The following is a 20,069-nucleotide window of genomic DNA, read 5'->3' as shown; positions in this document are numbered from 1 at the left end:
CCTGTTCTACTGAGGGAGAAGAAGAAGAAGAGTTTGGATTTGATATCCCGCCTTTCACTCCCTTTAAGGAGTCTCAAAGCAGCTAACAATCTCCTTTCCCTTCCTCCCCCACAACAAACACTCTGTGAGGTGAGTGGGGCTGAGAGACTTCAGAGAAGTGTGACTGGCCCAAGGTCACCCAGCAGCTGCATGTGGAGGAGCGGGGAAGCGAACCCGGTTCCCCAGATTACAAGACTACCGCTCTCAACCACTACACCACACTGAAGAATCAGAATACAGTGGTACCTCTGGATACGCACACCTCTGGTTGCGTATCCTTCGAGTTATGCACGCGGCACATTTTTCCAGGTTTCACTGTGCGTGCATGCGCAGAAGCGCTCTATGCGCTGCACACTTGCGCAGAAGCACTCTATGCGCTGCACACTTGCGCAGAACCTCCGGTTGCGAATTCCTTGGGATCCGACCGGAGCTCTGGAACGGATCCTGTGCGTGACTGGAGGTACCGCTGTATTTCTTCTGGCGTTCCCGCGTTGTGCTCAGTCTCGCTCACGGACTTCCCCTTGCCAGGTGATGATTCCATGCGCACCTCCCAGCTGAATGTGGGAACATCCACCGACGTCTCTCTGAAGATCACCGAGAGTGACCTGAGCCTGCTCACTGCCAGCATCCGTGCGCCGTCCGGCAACGAAGAGCCCTGCTTGCTGAAACGCCTGCCAAACCGGCACATCGGTGAGTATGCTGAGAGTTTTCTTCCTTTTTTTGTGCGAATTTTGCTCACCGACAGACACAGGAGACCTATGAAAACTCGCAAAGGTGTGCTCTCTTGATGCCTTACCTTTCTTTTCTTTTTTAAATAATTTTGTCTTAAGTTTTCCATTTAACAATCCAATCATATCACATTAATTATTCCAAATTATACCAATACATATCATAAAGTCCAAATATTTTGCCAAATTATAAATTTTTCTTGGGGGTTCCCATGCTTCGAGTTCAGTAAGTGTCCAGTCATCTCATATTTCTGCTGCTTTTAGTGTTCACCAGTCCCATCTTTCGATCTTCTTGTTGTTATCCTTTTTCTTCTTAATAGCCTCTGAGTTGTTTCCACAGGCGAGTTAAAGTTAGCAATATTATGCTTCTGTGTGAACTTTGTAAGGCTCTCCCTTTTATTTAAAGCTGGTAAGTCTTTTGTTTGCAATAAATCTTCACACGCTGATCCAAAAGTCCTCCTCGGGCGGCAGGCGCCATCTTTCTCAGTTCCGATGAAATAAAATCTAGGCGTCTGCTCATTAATTTTCCCAGACAAGTTGCACCATAAATCAGTCTTTCCAGGGGAGGATTTGCCGAGTCGAACTTAGAATACAAACATGATAACAGAGCAATGGCTCGCCTCCCCCTCTGACTATTAATCTCGCAACATAGTCTGTCTCATAATGGCGGACTTGATGCCTTACCTTCAATCCCACCTTTCTCGAGTGGGGGGGTTTGCGCAATTCTGCTGCTCCTCCATTTTATCCCCATGACGACAACCCTATGAGGTAGGACAGGCTGAGGGAGATGGAGAGTCTGGCCCAGTGAGCTTCATTTTTCCCCTAATTTTTTTTATTCATTTTATGATACAAATAAAGAACACAAACAGAAAAACAAACAACACAAACAAATTCTTGTCTTATCCTTATTTTTCTAAAGATTGTTAGGGGAGCTTCCCCAAGTCCCACCTATCTGATTTTCATTTTACTTCATCTTTAGCAGTTTACACAGATCATAATTTCTAACCATTTTTTTAAAAAATCACACTTACTTTAACCATAATAATACATCGGGTACATCGGGTTACATACGCTTCAGGTTACAGACTCCGCTAACCCAGAAATAGTGCTTCAGGTTAAGAACTTTGCTTCAGGATGAGAACAGAAATTGTGGTGCGGCGGCAGCAGGAGGCCCCATTAGCTAAAGTGGCGCTTCAGGTTAAGAACAGTTTCAGGTTAAGTACGGACCTCCGGAACGAATTAAGTACTGAACCCGAGGTACTACTGTAATAATAATTGATTTATACCCCGCCCATCTGGCTGGGCTTCCCCAGCCACTCTGGGCGGCTTCCAAAAAAATATTAAAATGCTGTAATACATCAAACATTAAAAGCTTCCCTAAACAGGGCTGCCTAAACCATAAAAAAACTTCACATTTTATCACTTACAAAGAATACTATTTTAAAATACACTATCTTCTACATCTAACCACACAGGATGCATATATATATATATATATATATATATGCGCACCCAGTGAGCTTCAGAGCCGAGCGGAGATTCAAACCCGGGTCTCTCCCAGGTCTTAATCCATCACTCTAACCACTATGCCACCCTGGCTTTTTGCAGTACCTGCTCTGTGGCTACTTCAGACATAAACGTAACGTCTCTCTCATTCTGGCTGTGTTGCCTCTTCCTTTATGCGAGTTTGAGGATTGAAGAAATTGACAGAAAGTGGGATTGTTGGGCGTTATCTTGGAGTGGATGTTTTGAATATATTTCTATATATAGTTGACAGAATCAGAAATCCTCTTCCCCTCCCCTTTCTTTCTTTCTTTCCTTCCTTCCCTTCTCTTATTTCTTTCTCTCCCCCCTTTTTTCATTTTGCCTTTTCTTTTGTTCTGTGTTCTTATTTAGATTGGTTTTTTTCACCTTATGTACTCATCTTACAGTTACTTTCGTTAATCTCATAGGAAAATGCATAAATAGAAATTTAAAGATTATTTAGTTAAACATTGTAATATAAGATAATATAATTAGAAGGTCCTTGAAAGTATCAAATAGGCCTAGGATTAGAATAAGAATGTGGTATGGAGTTAAGCCAATAAGAAAAGAGATGAAGACAGTTAATTGAAGGAGTTAATTGCATTAGAAAGATGATCTTGGAGAACTGCTACAAAGGTGTCACAATGAAATTCAGTTAGAGGGGAACTGAGGAAGTCAGATAAAAATGGAAGTTAATTTGGATTTTAGAAGTAATAAGTGTTTTTATTTTTCTTTCTTTTTTCTTTTAGTATTGTAATGTGTTTTGTTTTGTGTCTTTTATATGTTATAAATGTGGGAAATTAATTTAAAAATTTGGAAAAAAGAAAGAAAATGCATAGATAAAAATTTTAAAAATAGCTTACCTTTGCTAAAAAAGTTATTGGATATTAACCTTTGTATCTTCTTTCAAACTTTCATAAAATCTATTGGGGGTGGGAGAAGTTCCTTTGCTCGTCAGTTGGCGCCGCCGTTGCTGAACCCAATTCCTATGGGGCTCGTTTAGTTTGTATAGGGGAGCCCCAGGGTCTGGGGGGGGGGGGCTTTGCTGCTGCTGCTCCAGTTCCCCCTTGCACTGACCATAGCCGTCAACCGTCCCTTATTTGGCGGGACAGTCCCTTATCCCAGCGCCGTGTCCCGCTGCTGTCCCTTATTGATGATGTCCCTTAAATTTCCCGGGTTTCAAAGGAAGCAGCTCCTCTCCCTCCCTCCCTGCCGGCCAGGGAGGAGGGAGGCTCCAACTGTGTTGCTCACCCAATAAGGAGTCGGAGAACGACTGGGGGGTGGAGCTTGCATGCCTTGTGCCGATCAAATCGGCCGCCTTGCCTGGGGACTCGCCTTTGCTCAGCGCTTCCCAGCGGAGAGGTGACAGTGGTTTTCCTTGCTGCATCCCCTTTGCCGGGTTGCTGCGCTGTGGGAACCACCGCTTGAGGCTTCGTTTGGCTGCTGGCTGGGCTTTCTGCCTTTGGCTCGGAGGGGCTCAGAAGTCGAACATACCTGTGCTCCTTGGAAAATCCCTTATTTTGGCTGCTGATCCCTTATTTTCGAGACTGCTGGTCCCTTATTTTCAAATCTGTAAGTTGACAGCTATGGCACTGACTCTTCCCCCCCCCCCCAGGCATCTCCTTCACCCCCAAGGAAGTCGGGGAGCATGTGGTCAGCGTGAAGAAGAGCGGCAAGCACGTCACCAACAGCCCCTTCAAGATCATGGTGGGGCAGTCAGAGATCGGAGACGCCAGCAAGGTTAAAGTCTCAGGAAAAGGGCTGGTGGAAGGGCGGACCTTTGAGGTATCCGAATTCATCGTGGACACGCGCACCGCAGGTGAGGGGAGAAGGGGGCGTGGAGATGCGCCTGTTTGTTTCGGGATAGGAATCGTGGCAACGTAGAGTTGGAGGGAACCCCAAAAGTCATCTAGTCTAGCTCCCAGATTCTCGACTCGATCACACACGGTTTTAGCTTTTCTTTCTTTCGTAAAACCTTTATTGGCATCACATACAACATCCAAAGGGACGCGGGTGACACTGTGGGTTAAACCACAGAGCTTAGGGCTTGCCGATCAGAAGGTCGGCAGTTCGAATCCCCACGACGGGGTGAGCTCCTGTTGCTCGGTCCCTGCTCCTGCCAACCTAGCAGTTCGAAAGCACGTCAAAGTGCAAGTAGATAAATAGGCACTTCTCTGGTGGGAAGGTAAACGGCATTTCCGTGCGCTGCTCTGGTTCGCCAGAAGCGGCTTAGTCCTGCTGGCCACATGACCCGGAAGCTGTACGCCGGCTCCCTTGGCCAATAAAGCGAGATGAGCGCCGCAACCCCAGAGTCGGCCACGACTGGACCTAATGGTCAGGGGTCCCTTTACCTTTACCTTACAGCATCCAAAACAAATCAATACAGAATTACCACTTCCCCAGTGGCACAAAACATTTGCTAAATAAAGGAGGCAGAGCAGTCTAACGTCACATCTCTAGGTCTCCAGGGAGATCAGACATCTGCAGTGAACCTATTATTGAGAGGCTTAAACAAGCCTGCAACCAGTTATCTGCTGTGCGTTTAAAAGGAGAATGTAACTCTGCTACATAAAGAAACTTGCTAGCGCAAGTTAGGAAGGATATTAATAAACAATATATCCTCTCCTGCTTCCCTGAACATTCCCATAGTTTAAACCAGCGGTTCTCAACCTGTGGGTCCCCAGATGTTGTTGGACTACAACTCCCATCATCCCTGACCACTGGTCATGCTGGCTAGGCATGATGGGAGTTGTAGTCCAACATCTGGGGACTCACAGGTTGAGAAACACCGGTTTAAATGATTCGGCTCTCCCAGAGCGAAAGAGACGGGCCTGACCCTGTCTGCTTCCTTCCCCGACAGGTTATGGCGGCCTCGGCCTGTCCATCGAGGGCCCCAGCAAAGTGGACATCAACTGCGAGGACATGGAGGACGGCACCTGCAAAGTCACCTACTGCCCCACGGAGCCCGGGAACTACATCATCAACATCAAGTTTGCCGACAAGCACGTGCCAGGTCTGTGCCTCTCTCGCGCCGGCGTGTCCTCTCTGCGTTGCAGACTTCAAGGATCTAGTCCTCAGCTTCCCGGCCTTCTCTGCTTCCCTGACCCACCAGCGACACTTGCAAAACGTGACCCCCGCCCCAGCCTCTCGCAACGGAGGGGAGGCGGCCACGGGTCTCTGGGGAAAAGGGTTAGGCAAATTCCCGGAGGAGGAGATTGCTGTCGATGGCTCCTAGCTAGGATGGCTATGTTCAGCGTCCGCAATTGGAGGCCGTGATGCTTCTGAACGGCAGTTGGTGGACATTGCCGGAGTAGGGAGAGGGCTCTGGTGCTCGGAAATCAGCCAGGAGTGACGTTACCTTTTCTAGGTAAAGGTAAAGGGACCCCTGACCATTAGGTCCAGTCGTGGCCGACTCTGGTGTTGCGGTGCTCATCTCACTTTACTGGCCGAGGGAGCCGGCGTACAGCTTCCAGGTCATGTGGCCAGCATGACTAAGCCGCTTCTGGCGAACCAGAGCAGCGCACGGAAACGCCGTTTACCTTCCCACCAGAGCGGTACCTATTTATCTACTGGCACTTTTGTGCTTTCGAACTGCTAGGTTGGCAGGAGCAGGGACCGAGCAACGGGAGCTCACCCCATCGCGGGGATTTGAACCGCCGACCTTCTGATTGGCAAGTCCTAGGCTCTGTGGTTTAACCCACAGCGGTCCGCGAGTATTTCCGCATAGAGTGGTGCCCTCTAAAGTGATAGTACAAGAGATGGTTCATGGGCGCTTATCTCAGCGTTCTCCCCTGGGTGGTCTCCACCCATTAAAGCATTCCCACCTACCTGGGAACGAACTCTGCTTGATGTGCTGGGTTCTGGATTCCGGACTCTTATAAAATCATCCAGTTTACACTGTTTGCTGTGGGCTCACTTGCGGAGATGAAGCCGATTGCTTCTTTTCCTTAGACATTTTCACAGAAGTGCAGCCACTCCTATTTTCAGCTGTAAATCAGGAAACTCGGCGTCCTTCCAAGATTAGGGCATTTGATCTCTCCTGCTGCTGATAAGTAGTTGGTAGATTGAGTCAAGCTGGAGCTAATTAAGGCTTTCTCCGGAACTTTCCAGGACTTTCTCTAAAACTTTTGGCTTAAACTTTGTGATTAAAATAACTCAGGAAGAGATACCGAGCGATAAACTAAAACTGGTAAAAGTTAATAAAAAGCTGATAAAACTAGTAAAAACTAATAAAAACCGCACAACTAACGCGGAGCTCAAATCAATGCTTCCTCTAAAGATGTCATCTTGGTTCCTTCTCGGCCTTTTGGCTAAGGTCAAGTGCAGAGTGGACCGCTTGCCTGACTCTTAAGATATTCTGCAGAACCTCCAGGTCAACAGGCAGTCTATCCAGATTATTAGGTTCTTAGGGGTATTTGGTCGCTGCGAGAACAGGGTATCACCCTAGATGAGCTGTTGGTCTGATCCAGCCGGGCTCCTCTGACGTTCTTGGGGGTGAAGTCGAAGGGAAGTGGAAGAGTGAGAGCCCCTTGCCTGCCTCTCTTTCCACACCAAAGCAAGTAATAATAATGATAATAATAATTTATTATTTATACCCCGCCCATCTGGCAGGGCTTCCCCAGCCACTCTGGGCAGCTTCCCAAAAAAATATTAAAATACTGTAATACATCAAACATTAAAAGCTTCCCTAAACAGGGCTGCCTTCAGATGTCTTCTAAAAGTCTGGTAGTTGTTCTCTTTGACATCTGATGGGAGGGCATTCCACAGGGCGGGCGCCACCACCGAGAAGGCCCTCTGCCTGGTTCCCTGTATCCCCACTTCTAGCAGTGAGGGAATTGCCAGAAGGCCCTCAGCGCTGGACCTCAGTGTCCAGGCTGGACAATGGGGGTGGAGACGCTCCTTCAGGTACACTGGACCAAGTAGTTTCCGGGTGACCTTCAAAGGTAGCCCCACATAGAGCGCATTGCAGTAGTCCAAGCGGGAGATAACCAGAGCATGCAAAAGTTTCTCTCTTTATCGTATAGTCTTTACCTACCAGATTGCTTTTCCCCACACATGCCCACTTGACCAAGACTGGCACTCCTGCCGGTGCCCCCTCATACCTGTTCCACGCTCGTAAGAACTTGATTGTCCAGCATGGCAGCGCTGGCCCTTTGGAACTCCCTGCCAATTGGTTTTCTTTTCGGCGCCTGCAGGAAACATTCTAGTTGAGATGCTTAGAGAAAGTTGGCGAGGATTTTAACCTCTTTTGCAGGATTTCTCCTTTTCGTATGCTTTAAACCATGGGTGGGCAAACTAAGGCCTGGGGGCTGGATCCAACCCAATCACCTTCTCAATCTGGCCCGCGGACAGTCTGGGAATCAGAGTGTTTTTACATGAGTAGAATGTGTGTTTTTATTTCAAATGCATCTCTGGGTTATTTGTGGGGCCTGCCTGGTGTTTTTACATGAGTACAATGTGTCCTTTTATTTAAAATGCATCTCTGGGTTATTTGCGGGGCATAGGAATTCGTTCATTTCTCCCCCAAAAATATAGTCCGGCCCCCACAAGGTCTGAGGGACAGTGGACTGGCCCCCTGCTGAAAAGGTTTGTTGACCCCTGCTTTAAAGTGTTGCCGTAAGATTTTCTTGCTTTACATTTTTTGTAAACCGCTTTGAGGTTTCCCCCGTCCCCAGAAAAACAAACAAAGCGGTATATAACTTTTGTGAAATTTCACCCCAGATTCAAAACCCAGCCGCCTTTTGGGTGTAGCTTGGGATACCACCGGGATCTCAGGGTAACAGCTATGTGTCGCTTCCTTTCCAGGAAGCCCCTTCACCGTGAAGATGTCGGGCGAGGGACGCATGAAGGAGAGCATCACCCGCCGGCGCCAGGCGCCATCCATCGCCACCATCGGCAGCACGTGCGACCTGAACCTCAAAATCCCAGGTAAGGGGGCACATTTTGGGGAGCGGGGGGTAGGGGGCAGCCAAAGGCCCAGGACCTGAACAGGACCACCAGGGGATTTTGTTTCCACCCCCCATACCACCCCCTTCCTTCTTTCTGCTCTGTCACCGGTGTGGTCCAGACTGGAGCTGAAACAGCACCTGTTGCACAAATCTGGGATTCCAGAATTTTGAAGAAGAAAACCCTTTTCTTTTCTTTTTACATTTTTATTAATTTTTTAACATATCAATTCCAGCAATCATACACATATCTTCACATCTTACATAATATTTTTGACTTCCGTCAACACCTCTGATGATTTTCTGTTCTTTATCACTTATTCTACATTTCTTAATTTCCTATTACATTTAATTATCCTCAACTAACAATTCTCATCGCAGTCTTTCTTGCAATATTTCAAATAATCCACCTTACGAAACTTCTTGCAGTCCTGCTAGCGTAATCTGTTCATCACAATTACTTTTCAAATAGTTCAAATATTCGCTCCAGTCTTCTAAGAATCTCTGATCCCGCAGGTTTCAAATCCTTCCTGTTAATTTATGTAATTCTGCATAGTTCAGAAGAAAACCCTTTTCTCCCTCTTTTGTAACCCTAGTTAAAATTATGCGTAGTTTCGGCATTTTGCCGAAATGGCAAAAATGACCGGAGGAATCAGAAACCCGGGAAGACCAAAATGTTAATAAGGAATGGGGGGAATCTTTAATCTTATCCTAAAAACCACTGTAGACAGCTAAAGTTGTTAGTGTGGTCAGAATATCACTTGTAGTTTAATGGTGGATTTTTGACACAAAGGAGATGCAAAAGATTTGGGTTATTATAAAAGATGCAGGAGGAAAGGACTAGCAATAGGACCCACCAAGGGGAGGAAGGAAGTCCAGGAGGTTCTGTGGAACCTCATTTCGATATTGTATGTTGATACGTTATTGTGAAATGTTAGTTTGAAAAACCCAAATAAATAAATTTACGGAAAAGCAACAACTATGCATAGTTAACCTGCCGCGGGAGGCAGTGACTGCCAACTTGGGTGACTTTGTGGCTTCGTGTTCTGGTTTTGGCAGACGGGTAGCCTGTTCCTGCCACGGGGCACCCAGAGCCATCTAGTCCACCCTTGGTTCTCCGTCTTACGTTCTAAGTATTGCTGTCACTGCAGGATAGATCCGAGTTCCTGGGGTTTCCCAAGGGGCAGGGAGAGTGAGAGGGGGACTTGTTGGAGTCAGAAACGATTCACTGCCTTATTTGCCTTTTCAAAAACTTGCATTTGCTTAGCCCAGGCATGTCCAAAGTCCGTTTTGGAGGCCTAATCTGGCCTGCCAGTCGGCTTAATCTAGCCCCTGTGGCAGTTTATTTCCTGGGGTAAAATCCTAAAAAAACCTCAACAACTTCAATCCTAATGAAAGCTAAACAGCTTTGGGGTAAAATCCTAAAAAACCCTCAACAACTTCAATCCTAATGAAAGCTAAACAGCTTTGGTTGGCCCTTTGGTCGGCCCTCATGGCCCTTCACTTCATCAAATCCGGCCCTCTTTGAAAAAAGTTTGGACACCACTGGCTTAGCCCCTGGTGACAGAAAAAAGCCTGCCCAGATCTAAGCCGGTAGCAGCACCTGTGGCAATGAGGACTAGCCGCTTGCCTTTTTAGAACCAATGTGCAAAGGCTTTCACACTTAGACGCAGAGGGGGCTTCTTCTTGTGGGAATGTTCTGGGTGGCAGGAGAGGATATATTGTTTATTCATATCCTTCCTCACTTGTGCTAGCAAGTTTCTTTATGTAGCAGAGTTACATCTCCCTTTTTACATGCACAGCAGATAGCTGGTTGCAGGCTCGTGTGAGCCTCTCACTATTATACAGTTCAGTATTGAATTGTATATTACTGGTAAATTCCCTTTAATCCCTCTTAACAGAATAAAGACGCCACAATATTATTCAAAGATGATAAAAGAAGTTTACTCACATCAGTTCACAGTTGGATCCCTGAAGGCAGACTTAGTTACAGATATGTACATATGGATCTACACCATATAAGGGGATAATCCCACTGCTTCTGCTAGCTGACAGCTAGTAGAGCAGTCCTAGCTAAAAGCTGCTCAAATGAAGAAGGAAGTCAAAGAGAGAGGTGTGCTGCGTGACTCGTCCTTTTGTTACCTGCACAGGTGAGGTCACACCCACCTTTAGTCACACGCAAAAGGAAGGATGCTCCAGCCAGGAGGAACAGGAAGTTTCACCTGGCTGGACCAAACATTCCCTGGCATGTCTTCTCTAGCATTTCAAGGAATGTTGTACTTGACTGCCTCTCCTGGATCACATCCCACATTCCTGGTGCAAGGCATAGCTGTCAACTTTTCCCTTTTCTTGCGAGGAATCCTATTCGGAATAAGGGAATTTCCCTTTAAAAAAGGGAAACGTTGACAGCTATGGCGCAAGGACCCCCTTTCTTTTTTTATCAATTTTTAAAATCGATTTTCCACATTTATAACAAAAATATAACATATAAAAGACACAAAGCGAAACATTACGATACTGAAAGAAAAATAAAAACACTTTTTACTTCTAAAATCCAAATTAACTTTCATTGTTGTCTGACTTCCTCAAATCCCCCCCAACTGAATTTCATTGTGACACCAAGTTTTCTTTGTGACACGATCATCACAAAGTTAATGTGAACTCCTTCACATTAAAATTAACTCCTTCAATTTACTAAATTGAAGGAGTTAACTCCTTCAATTTACTAAATTAACTCCTTCAATTTATTCCTTCAATTTACTAAATTCATCTCTTTTCTTATTGGCTTAAATCCATATTACTGTGCAACATTCTTATTCTAACCCCAGACCTGTTTGATACTTCCAAGTACTTTCTAATTATCTTATATTACAATATTTAGCCAGATAATCTTTAAAATTTCGTCGTGGGACCCTCTTTCTAACCCTCCTGTCTCCCCTCTGTCTTGCCCCCGCTTCTCCTTCCTCCGCCTCCGCCTCCCGCGCAGGGAACTGGTTCCAGATGGTCTCAGCCCAGGAGCGGCTGACGCGCACCTTCACGCGCAGCAGCCACACTTACACGCGCACCGAGCGGACGGAGATCAGCAAGACGCGTGGCGGCGAGACCAAGCGAGAGGTGCGGGTGGAGGAGTCCACCCAAGTGGGCGGGGACCCCTTCCACAACGTCTTCGGAGACTTCCTGGGGCGCGAGAGCCTCGGCTCTTTTGGGAGCATCGCCCGGACGACCCAGGAGGGTGCGTGGGCGCAGTGTGCCGTGTTGTGGGGTTGCATGGACCTCTCGTGTGCGCCTGTGTGCGGGGTTTTTTTTGCACGGAGTCGGGCAGAGGTGCGCCTGCGAGCGGGCAGACGTTTAGGAGGTTCGCTCTACACTTAATTGCATGTGCACCCCACTTTTGGGACGGAGGAGCTCAAGGGGGGGCTGTGCATGGTTCCCCCTATCACTAGGCCTAGGACCCACGTACCTACGGGACCGCCTCTCCTGGTATGCCCCGTGGAGGACCTTAACACTTTGGTGGTCCTTAGCCGCAAGGTGGTTAGATTGGTCTCAACTAGGGCCAGGGCCTTTTCGGTACTGGCCCCGACTTGATGGAACGCTCTGTCCCAAGAGACTAGGGCCCTGCGGGACTGGACATCTTTCCGCAGGGCCTGCAAAACAGAGCTGTTCTGCCTGGCCTTTGGTTTGGACTCGGTCTGACCCTTATGTTTCCCTCCCCTTAGGGTCTTGATTTATCGGCTATTTTAAAATGAGGCTGCATTTTAAATTGCATTTTAACTTGTACAGTGGTACCTCGGGTTACGTACGCTTCAGGTTACAGACTCGGCTAACCCAGAAATAGTACCTCGGGTTAAGAACTTTGCTTCAGGATAAGAACAGAAATCGTGCTCCGGCGGCACGGCAGCAGCAGGAGGCCCCATTAGCTAAAGTGGTGCTTCAGGTTAAGAACAGTTTCAGGTTAAGAACGGACCTCCAGAACGAATTAAGTACTTAACCCGAGGAACCACTGTATTTTAAATTGGTTTTTTCTCTCCCTCTCAGTCACAAGCACCATTTGAATGGCAATGCCCATCAACTTTTTTGGGGGGGCTCCATTAGATATTTTATGGGGGGGGCAAAGCATGGGCGTAGCCAGGGTTTTTGTTAGGGGGGGTCCAGAAAGTTGTTCAGCTTTGGGGGGAGATCATGGGTAAAAATGCCCCCCAAAACTGAACATTACGGGGGGGCAAGCTTCTGAATTTGAGTATTTTTTAATGCTTTTCCATAATTTTTGAGGAGCTGTCCCCCTGTGCCGTGGGGTAAAAGGACTTGGCCCCTAGGAGTCGGCTCCTATGCCATGAAGGCAAAACTGAGGATTTCAGTGAGAGGCAGCCCTTTCTTAACGTTGCACAAGAATTTTGCTTATTTGCTATTCACTGCTCTGAAGCTCTTGATATCCTCTCCCTGTGTTTGTGCCTGTGTCGATTCAGTGCTCCAAACGGAGTTTAGAACTGCATTAAGCGCGTTCATGCATAGTCACAGTATATTTGCGCGTTTTGTCCCAGCTCCAACACCTGGTCTCTTGCATGACTCTGAATATTCGCACAAGGGGTCAAGGGAAGGATGCGTCCAGGACCAGAATTTTGCTGAGGCTCCTCTAATTTTAAAGCTTTTGGTGGACGCAGCGTATTCATTTCCAAACTACAATCATTCCCCCCCATATTGATTATTTTATTGAGATTATCATAGCAAAGTAAATCAGAAAGAAGGGACACGGGTGGCGTTGTGGGTTAAACCACAGAGCCTAGGACTTGCTGATCAGAAGGTCGGCGGTTCGAATCCCTGCGACGGGGTGAGCTCCCGTTGCTTGGTCCCTGCTCCTGCCAACCTAGCAGTTCAAAAGCACGTCAAAGTGCAAGCAGATAAATAGGTACCACTCCGGCGTTTCCGTGCGTAGCTCTGGTTCGCCAGAAGCGGCTTCGTCATGCTGGCCACATGACCCAGAAGCTGTACGCCGGCTCCCTCGGCCAGTAAAGCGAGATGAGCGCCGCAACCCCAGAGTCGGTCACGATTGGACCTAATGGTCAGGGGTCCCTTTACCTTTACATTAAATCAGAAAGGAAAAGAAAGAAAAGAAAAAAGGAGGAAGAGAATACATAAAAGACATTTTTAAAAGCAGAGGAAATCAGCAACAATAAAACAACCATATAAGGCTACAAAGCTTTAGCCTTTTAGATGGATAAACGTATTGTTTAGATGGATAAACTTGTTTCCCTCAAGGATGTGTTAATCCATGTGCCACTATGGTTTCAAAAAACGCATTCTAAATATTAAATTTGTCCATGCATAGTCTGCACCTGAAAGTGAACCGTTGATGGGTTGCCAGAGTTGTTATGTCATTTGTCAATTTATTGAAGGGAAACCATATTTCTCCTTCCAGTGTTTCAGTATCAGTCTTTTTGCAGATGTGAGGACATGGAAAATGCATTTACATTGACCGATTGCCAGGCCCCATATATTCGGTATATAGTTAAGAGGATGTTATCTTCTAAAAATTATTAGCGCTTTCCCCACCATGATATTTATATACCCTAATACTTCCCCCAGGGACACAGATGGCACTGTTGTCTAAACCACAGAGCCTAGGGCTTGCCGATCAGAAGGTCGGCGGTTCGAATCCCCGCGACGGGGTGAGCTCCCGTTGCTCGGTCCCTGCTCCTGCCAACCCAGCAGTTTGAAAGCATGTCAAAGTGCAAGTAGAAAAATAGGTACTGCTCTGGTGGGAAGGTAAACGGCGTTTCCGTGCGCTGCTCTGGTTCGCTAGAAGCGGCTTAGTCATGCTGGCCACATGACCCGGAAATACTGCGGACAAACGCCGGCTCCCTCGGCTTATAGAGCGAGATGAGCGCCGCAACCCCAGAGTCGTCCGCGACTAGACCTAACAGTCAGGGGTACCTTTTCCTTTAATACTTCCCCCAAAACACCTGTTTTAAGGAAGCATGTTCCCTATTGCATCTCCAGTCATGAGGACTAAAAACACGTTCCTTCTGTTATGAGCAATCGGGAACAGGAGCATTCGGGGGGGCGAAGCCTCGGGCTGCTCTGATTGGCGAGGCTGCATGCGCGTGAGGCTGCTCGGGATTGGCCGGGCCTTTTTGGAGGCTCTCGATTGGCTGGCGGCCTTCTGACGGACTCTCCCCCTGTCTTCCTCCTCGCGGTCCAGGTGAGGCAGGCTTGCAGGCCATGACTGCTCAGGTGACCAGCCCGTCGGGGAAGATGGCGGAGGCAGAGATCATCGAGGGGGACGACAGCGCCTACTCGGTGCGCTTTGTGCCACAGGAGATGGGCCCCCACACTGTCAACGTCAAGTACCGAGGGCAGCACGTCCCGGGAAGCCCCTTCCAGTTCACCGTGGGGCCTCTGGGGGAAGGAGGCTCCCACAAGGTGCGAGCGGGAGGCACCGGCCTGGAGAGAGGCGTGGCCGGCGTCCCAGGTAAGCACATAACAGCCTCAATGAATGAATCTTTATTTGCATCAGCCACTGGCTGTAGTTGCGTGGCGAGTTTCCGCTCCCCCCAGTGGAAATAAAGACACATGGTACAGTTATTAAGGTTAAATAAGGCCACAACTTTATTGGTTACAGGTGATGAGCGGTATTGGCTTAGGCATTGGTCCTAACCGACTATTTCCGACTTCAGCCCGTCCGCTTGAAGTCCGGGAAGGGTTAACCGCCAGTAGGGGGAGTCCTGCTGATGCACATCAACTAGGAACTCCCCCGGGGTCACCGATCGGGGGCGTGCCTTAGGCCCTCACCTCCCCAGGCTTCGGACAGGGCCACGCCCCCCGGAATCCTTTATCGGACTACCCTTCAATATGCAGGGCAAGTGATGGCGCTACCTCCCCTCTTCCATCTACAGAGCAATACCAATGCCTAACTGCCAATACCCAGAAAGTTGTGACAGTTTGCTACGAGGTAGGCGAAAACCAAGTGGCTGGTGCCAATTTGCCACGTGGAAAAATTCCTACCAGGCCGCTCAACGGCGACCAACCAAGGTCCATAGCAAGGTCAAGGAAGGAAAACCTTATAGGGCGGGAAAAACAGGAATTGCAGCGGAAGAATGATAGAATTGAAGATTTGGGAGGTGTTCCTAGGGGTCATCCAGTCCAACCCGCTGCAATTCAGCAATCCCAACGGAAACATCCCTGACAGGTGGCCTAAAAGCTCCCTCCTCTTTTTCTCCCCAGCCGAGTTCAGCATCTGGACGCGGGAGGCAGGGGCCGGGGGTCTCTCTATCGCCGTGGAAGGTCCCAGCAAGGCGGAGATTGCCTTTGAGGACCGCAAAGACGGCTCTTGCGGAGTTTCCTACATCGTCCAGGAACCAGGTAGGGTGTTTTGGGCAGGGGCTTTTTCGCTGCCACAAATCACGCTGCTGGTTGATGCCTCTGGTCTGGGAGGCCCACAAACAGACACCGAAGCCCCAGCATAGTTTTATTTCTTCCAAAGGATTCTGTGCCCCCTTTCCTTTCACAGAACCCACAAGTTGGCTTGGATGTCCACGGGTTCTAGACGAGAAAGGGAGGGGAGCTTGCGTCTCTCCACGTCCTGTGTGATTCTGTAAACTTCTATCATTCGTGTGGTCCTTTGGAACTCCCTGCCTATAGATGTCAGGCAGGCATTCTTTTCAGCACCCACAGAAAGCATTCTTGTTTAGGCAAGCCCACGCAGAATGTTTCTGTACATCTGGTTTAAGCATATTGCCAGTTTCATCTTTATTAAGCTGTCCTTTTAACCGACAATTCTGCTGTTTCGTTCCATTTGCAAACGAATTGGTTTTTTTTTCCTTTTGCAGCCAAGCGGTGCATACGTTTAATGAAGTGAAATGTCCCCCATTTACTCGCCTTTTCCCTAAACGATAAAAAAACCCCGACCACTGCAAAGGGGAATTGCTCCACCTCCGGTCTTAACCCCTCCTCTCTCCGTCAGGTGACTACGAGGTGTCCATCAAATTCAATGACGAGCACATCCCCGACAGCCCCTTCGTGGTTCCCGTGGCCTCGCTCTCAGACGACGCACACCGCTTGACGGTCACCAGCCTCCAGGTACCGGCCTGCCCAGCCTTGCCCAGCCTGGTGCCCCCTGCAGGAGGGAGTGTGTATCCCCCCCAAGGGGAGTCCTGGAGAGCTTCTGATAGATTTGGGGAACGAAAAGGACGGGGCAGGGAGGGACAGATTCAGGGCACATAAAAGGAAGCGCTTCTTTAAGCAGCACGTACCGTATTTTTCGCTCCATAAGACACACTTTTTTCTTCCTAAAAAGTAAGGGAAAATGTCTGTGTGCCTTATGGAGTGAATGTGTGGTCCCTGGAGCCAATTGCCCAGGGGCGAAAAGCAGATCATGCTCTTTTTTTTGAAAGAGGGAAGGGGGTGTTGAAACAAATCCGCTGATCGTTTGCCGATCAGGAGAGAGATAAGGGATGCTAGAGATAAAGGAGGCTGCCTGGGAGTGTGGAGGTAAAGACAGCAAATTTGCAAGGAGAGGAGACAGGAAGACTAAAGCAATAAGGAGAGAAATTAGAAGAAAAGGAGGAGCAAAAAACTGTTCCAGCTAAGGAAAAGATGCTAAGGCAAACAAGAGGGAAGGGGGTGTTGAAAGGAAGCAGCTGATCGGCAAGTGATTTGGAGGGAGATAAGGGACGCAATAAAGGAGGCTTCCTGGGAGGGGGGAGGTAAAAGCTCATGGATCCTCAGGATTTTTACATTGGGTCACCCCAAATTCACCATCAGATCACATAGCATGTCTATGGCTACAGCCTGCACCAAAAAACACATGCATCCACTGTTTCGTGGGGCCGCAATGGTGCAAAAACGTGGTTACAAAGCACGGATCCACATGGATCCTCAGGATTTTTGCACTGGGTCACCCCAAATTCACCATCAGATCACATTTCTGTGGCCACAGCATGAACCACAAAAATCATACATCCACTGTTTCGTTCAGAATATTTTTTTTCTTGTTTTCCTCCTCTAAAAACTAGGTGCATCTTATGGTCAGGTGCGTCTTATGGAGCAAAAAATACAGTAGCTGATCTAGGGAACTTTCTCCCCCAAGAAGTAGTGATGACACCAACCTGGATAGCTTTAAAAGGAGATTGTCAGTCGTAGAATCGTAGAGTTAGAAGGGACCCCAGGGGTCATCTAGTCCAACCCCCTGCAATGCAGGAATCTCAGCTAAAGCATCCAGGACAGATGACCATCTAAACTCTGCTTAAAAACCTCCAAGAAAGGAGAAGCCACCACCTCCCAAGGGAGACCATTCCACTATCAAACAGCTCTTGCTGTCAGGAAGTTCTTCCTGATGTTGAGTCAGAATCTCCTTTCTTGTAACTTGAAGCCATGGGTTCGAGTGCTACCCTCCGAGGAGAATCGTTCTGGGGAATACAGTGGTACCTTGGTTCTCAAACTTAATCTGTTCCAGAAGTCCGTTCCAAAACCAAACCTTCTGGCAGTTCCCTCCCTGTGAGAAGCCAAGTTACAGGGAACCAGGCAGAGGGCCTTCTCGGTAGTGGCACCCGCCCTGTGGAACGCCCTCCCACCAGATGTCAACGAGATAAAGAACTATCTGACCTTCAGAAGACATCTGAAGGCAGCCCTGTTTAGGGAAGCTTTTAATATTTGACGAATTATTGTATTTTAATATTTTGCTGGAAGCCACCCAGAGTGGGCGGGGTATAAATAATAATAATAATAATAATAATAATAATAATAATAATAATAAATAATTTATGATTATTACCAGCCATAATGGCTCTGCTTCACAGTCAGTAATGTTCCAGATTCCCCAGATTTCATCAGAATTCCAGGGTCACCTGCCGCCTTCCGATCTCTAGGGCAGCCCCCTCCCCGATCTCCTGCATGTGGGTCTCACCCAGCCCTCCTTTCCGTGTCCCCGCAGGAGACGGGCTTAAAGGTGAACCAGCCAGCTTCCTTCGCGGTGCAGCTGAACGGAGCTCGCGGCGTGATCGACGCCAAAGTCCACACTCCCGCCGGCGTGGTCGAGGAGTGCTACGTCTCAGAACTGGACAGCGGTGAGTTCGCCAGGCGGTGGTGGAGGAGGAACCAGTCCTGCTTCCCCATGCCCAGTGCTTGCGTCTTCGAGTTTCATAGGGTTGTAAAGTCGGAAGGGACCCCCAGAGGCCATCTAGACCAACCCCCATCAATGCACTGAGCCCCGACACCAGATGGGACTTGCATATCAGAGCCGGGGTAACTCAGCCTTTGCCAGCCAGCTTGGCGCTCCCCAGAGGTTTCGGGCAGTCCCAGCCGGCACAGCCTTCCCTCAAAGTGTGTGCCTGAAGCGAGATTCGAACTCGAGGCAGCTGGGTTCACAATGCCCCTTCCAAGCCACTGCGTTAGGAAATCGCTGTCAGTGAAGTTTGAAAAGCAGACGTGAATTTCTCCTCTATATTGCCACATCTCTGGGAAGAATAGAATCACAGAGTGGTACAAGGGACACCCAAAGGTCTTCTAGTCCAACCCTGCCCTGCAGTGCAGGAATCACAGCTAAATAATCCCTGGGAGACGGCCATGCAACCTCTGTTTAAACACCTGTGGGTTAAACCACAGAGCCTAGAGCTTGCCGATCAGAAGGTCAGCGGTTCGAATCCCCACAACGGGGTGAGCTCCCGTTGCTCGGTCCCTGCTCCTGCCAACCTAGCAGTTTGAAAGCACGTCAAAGTGCAAGTAGATAAATAGGTACCGTTCCAGCGGGAAGGTAAACAGCGTTTCCGTGCACTGCTCTGGTTTGCCAGAAGAGGTTTAGTCCTGCTGGCCACATGACCCGGAAGCTGTACGCCGGCTCCCTCGGCCAATAAAGCGAGATGAGCGCCACAACCCCAGAGTCATCCGTGACTGGACCTAATGGTCAGGGGTCCCTTTACCTTTACCTTTAAGGAGGTCCACCATCTTCCACAGTCCAAGCACCAGGGAAATATTCCTGACATTTAGTTGGGACTCTCCTTCCTTGTCATTTGAAGACTTGGGTTCGAGTCCTCCCCTCCAGAGCAGCAAAAAACCAACCTTGCTCCATCTTCCACGGGACAGCCACTCAGATATTTGAAGATCTAGGGGTACAAAATATCCAAAAAAGGTCCCACTTAGGACCAGGAGACTGTAGCGGAAATTGCAATTGCAGGCATGCGTCCCTTTAGCACTGGCAACAGATTCTGGGGCTCAATTCAAGCCCCTGAGAATCCCAGAAGGTTTTTAAAATAGATCCTAGGTCTGCTTTCATTAGCCCTGGCGCCCCACACCTGCACAGGACTACAAATCCCATCATGCATCGCCTGGAACTGTGGTTTGAAAGGCAGGTATAGAAGTTTGGAAGAGCAATCTGACATTTACAGCATGCTATGCCTTGAAGGAGAACTACCCGAAAACGATTTCCAGATGGTATTTAACTCCGAGTAGACTTGCTAAGATGTGAATCAGATAAGTGCTAGAGATGCAATGAGACTAAGGGTACATTCTGTCATATGTGGTGGAGCTGTAAAAGGATAAAAGAGTATTGGGAAATAATTCATAATGAATTGAAAAAATTGTTTAAAAGCACTTTCCCCAAGAAAACCAGAGTCCTTTTTGTTGGGGATAATTCAGACGGAAATTCCCAGGTGTCAAAAAAGGCTATTTATGTATCCCACTACTGCAGCCCGTGTTTTGTTAGCCCCAAATTGGAAATCGAGTGAGGTCTCAACCAAAAAATAATAGCAGCGTAACCTGAGGGAATACGCGCAGCTTGCAGACTTAACCTACAGAATAAGAGAACGAGAAGAACATATGTTTAGAGAAGACTGGAAAATGTTTA

The 20,069-nt window shown here is 48.2% G+C and overlaps 1 protein-coding gene across 4 annotated transcripts in view; it reads left to right on the top strand.

The window, feature by feature from the left end:
• Positions 1–20,069, top strand: part of FLNC (filamin C) — a 122,687-nt gene that overhangs the window by 96,994 nt on the left and 5,624 nt on the right. For all 4 annotated transcript variants that reach the window (XM_081022573.1, XM_081022572.1, XM_081022571.1 and 1 more), the window contains 9 exons: positions 568–729; positions 3,907–4,110; positions 5,152–5,304; positions 8,097–8,219; positions 11,223–11,468; positions 14,433–14,702; positions 15,455–15,592; positions 16,194–16,309; positions 18,162–18,294. In XM_081022573.1, coding sequence (XP_080878699.1) covers positions 568–729; positions 3,907–4,110; positions 5,152–5,304; positions 8,097–8,219; positions 11,223–11,468; positions 14,433–14,702; positions 15,455–15,592; positions 16,194–16,309; positions 18,162–18,294 — 1,545 coding nt within the window. The remainder of the gene's footprint in view (positions 1–567; positions 730–3,906; positions 4,111–5,151; positions 5,305–8,096; positions 8,220–11,222; positions 11,469–14,432; positions 14,703–15,454; positions 15,593–16,193; positions 16,310–18,161; positions 18,295–20,069) is intronic.

The sequence above is a fragment of the Podarcis pityusensis genome (genome assembly GCF_964106645.2).
Source record: "Podarcis pityusensis genome assembly, chromosome: 10".
In the NCBI taxonomy this organism is placed as follows: Eukaryota; Metazoa; Chordata; class Lepidosauria; order Squamata; family Lacertidae; genus Podarcis; species Podarcis pityusensis.
Note: the sequence above shows the minus strand (reverse complement) of the source record. Positions and strands in the feature narration are given on the sequence as shown.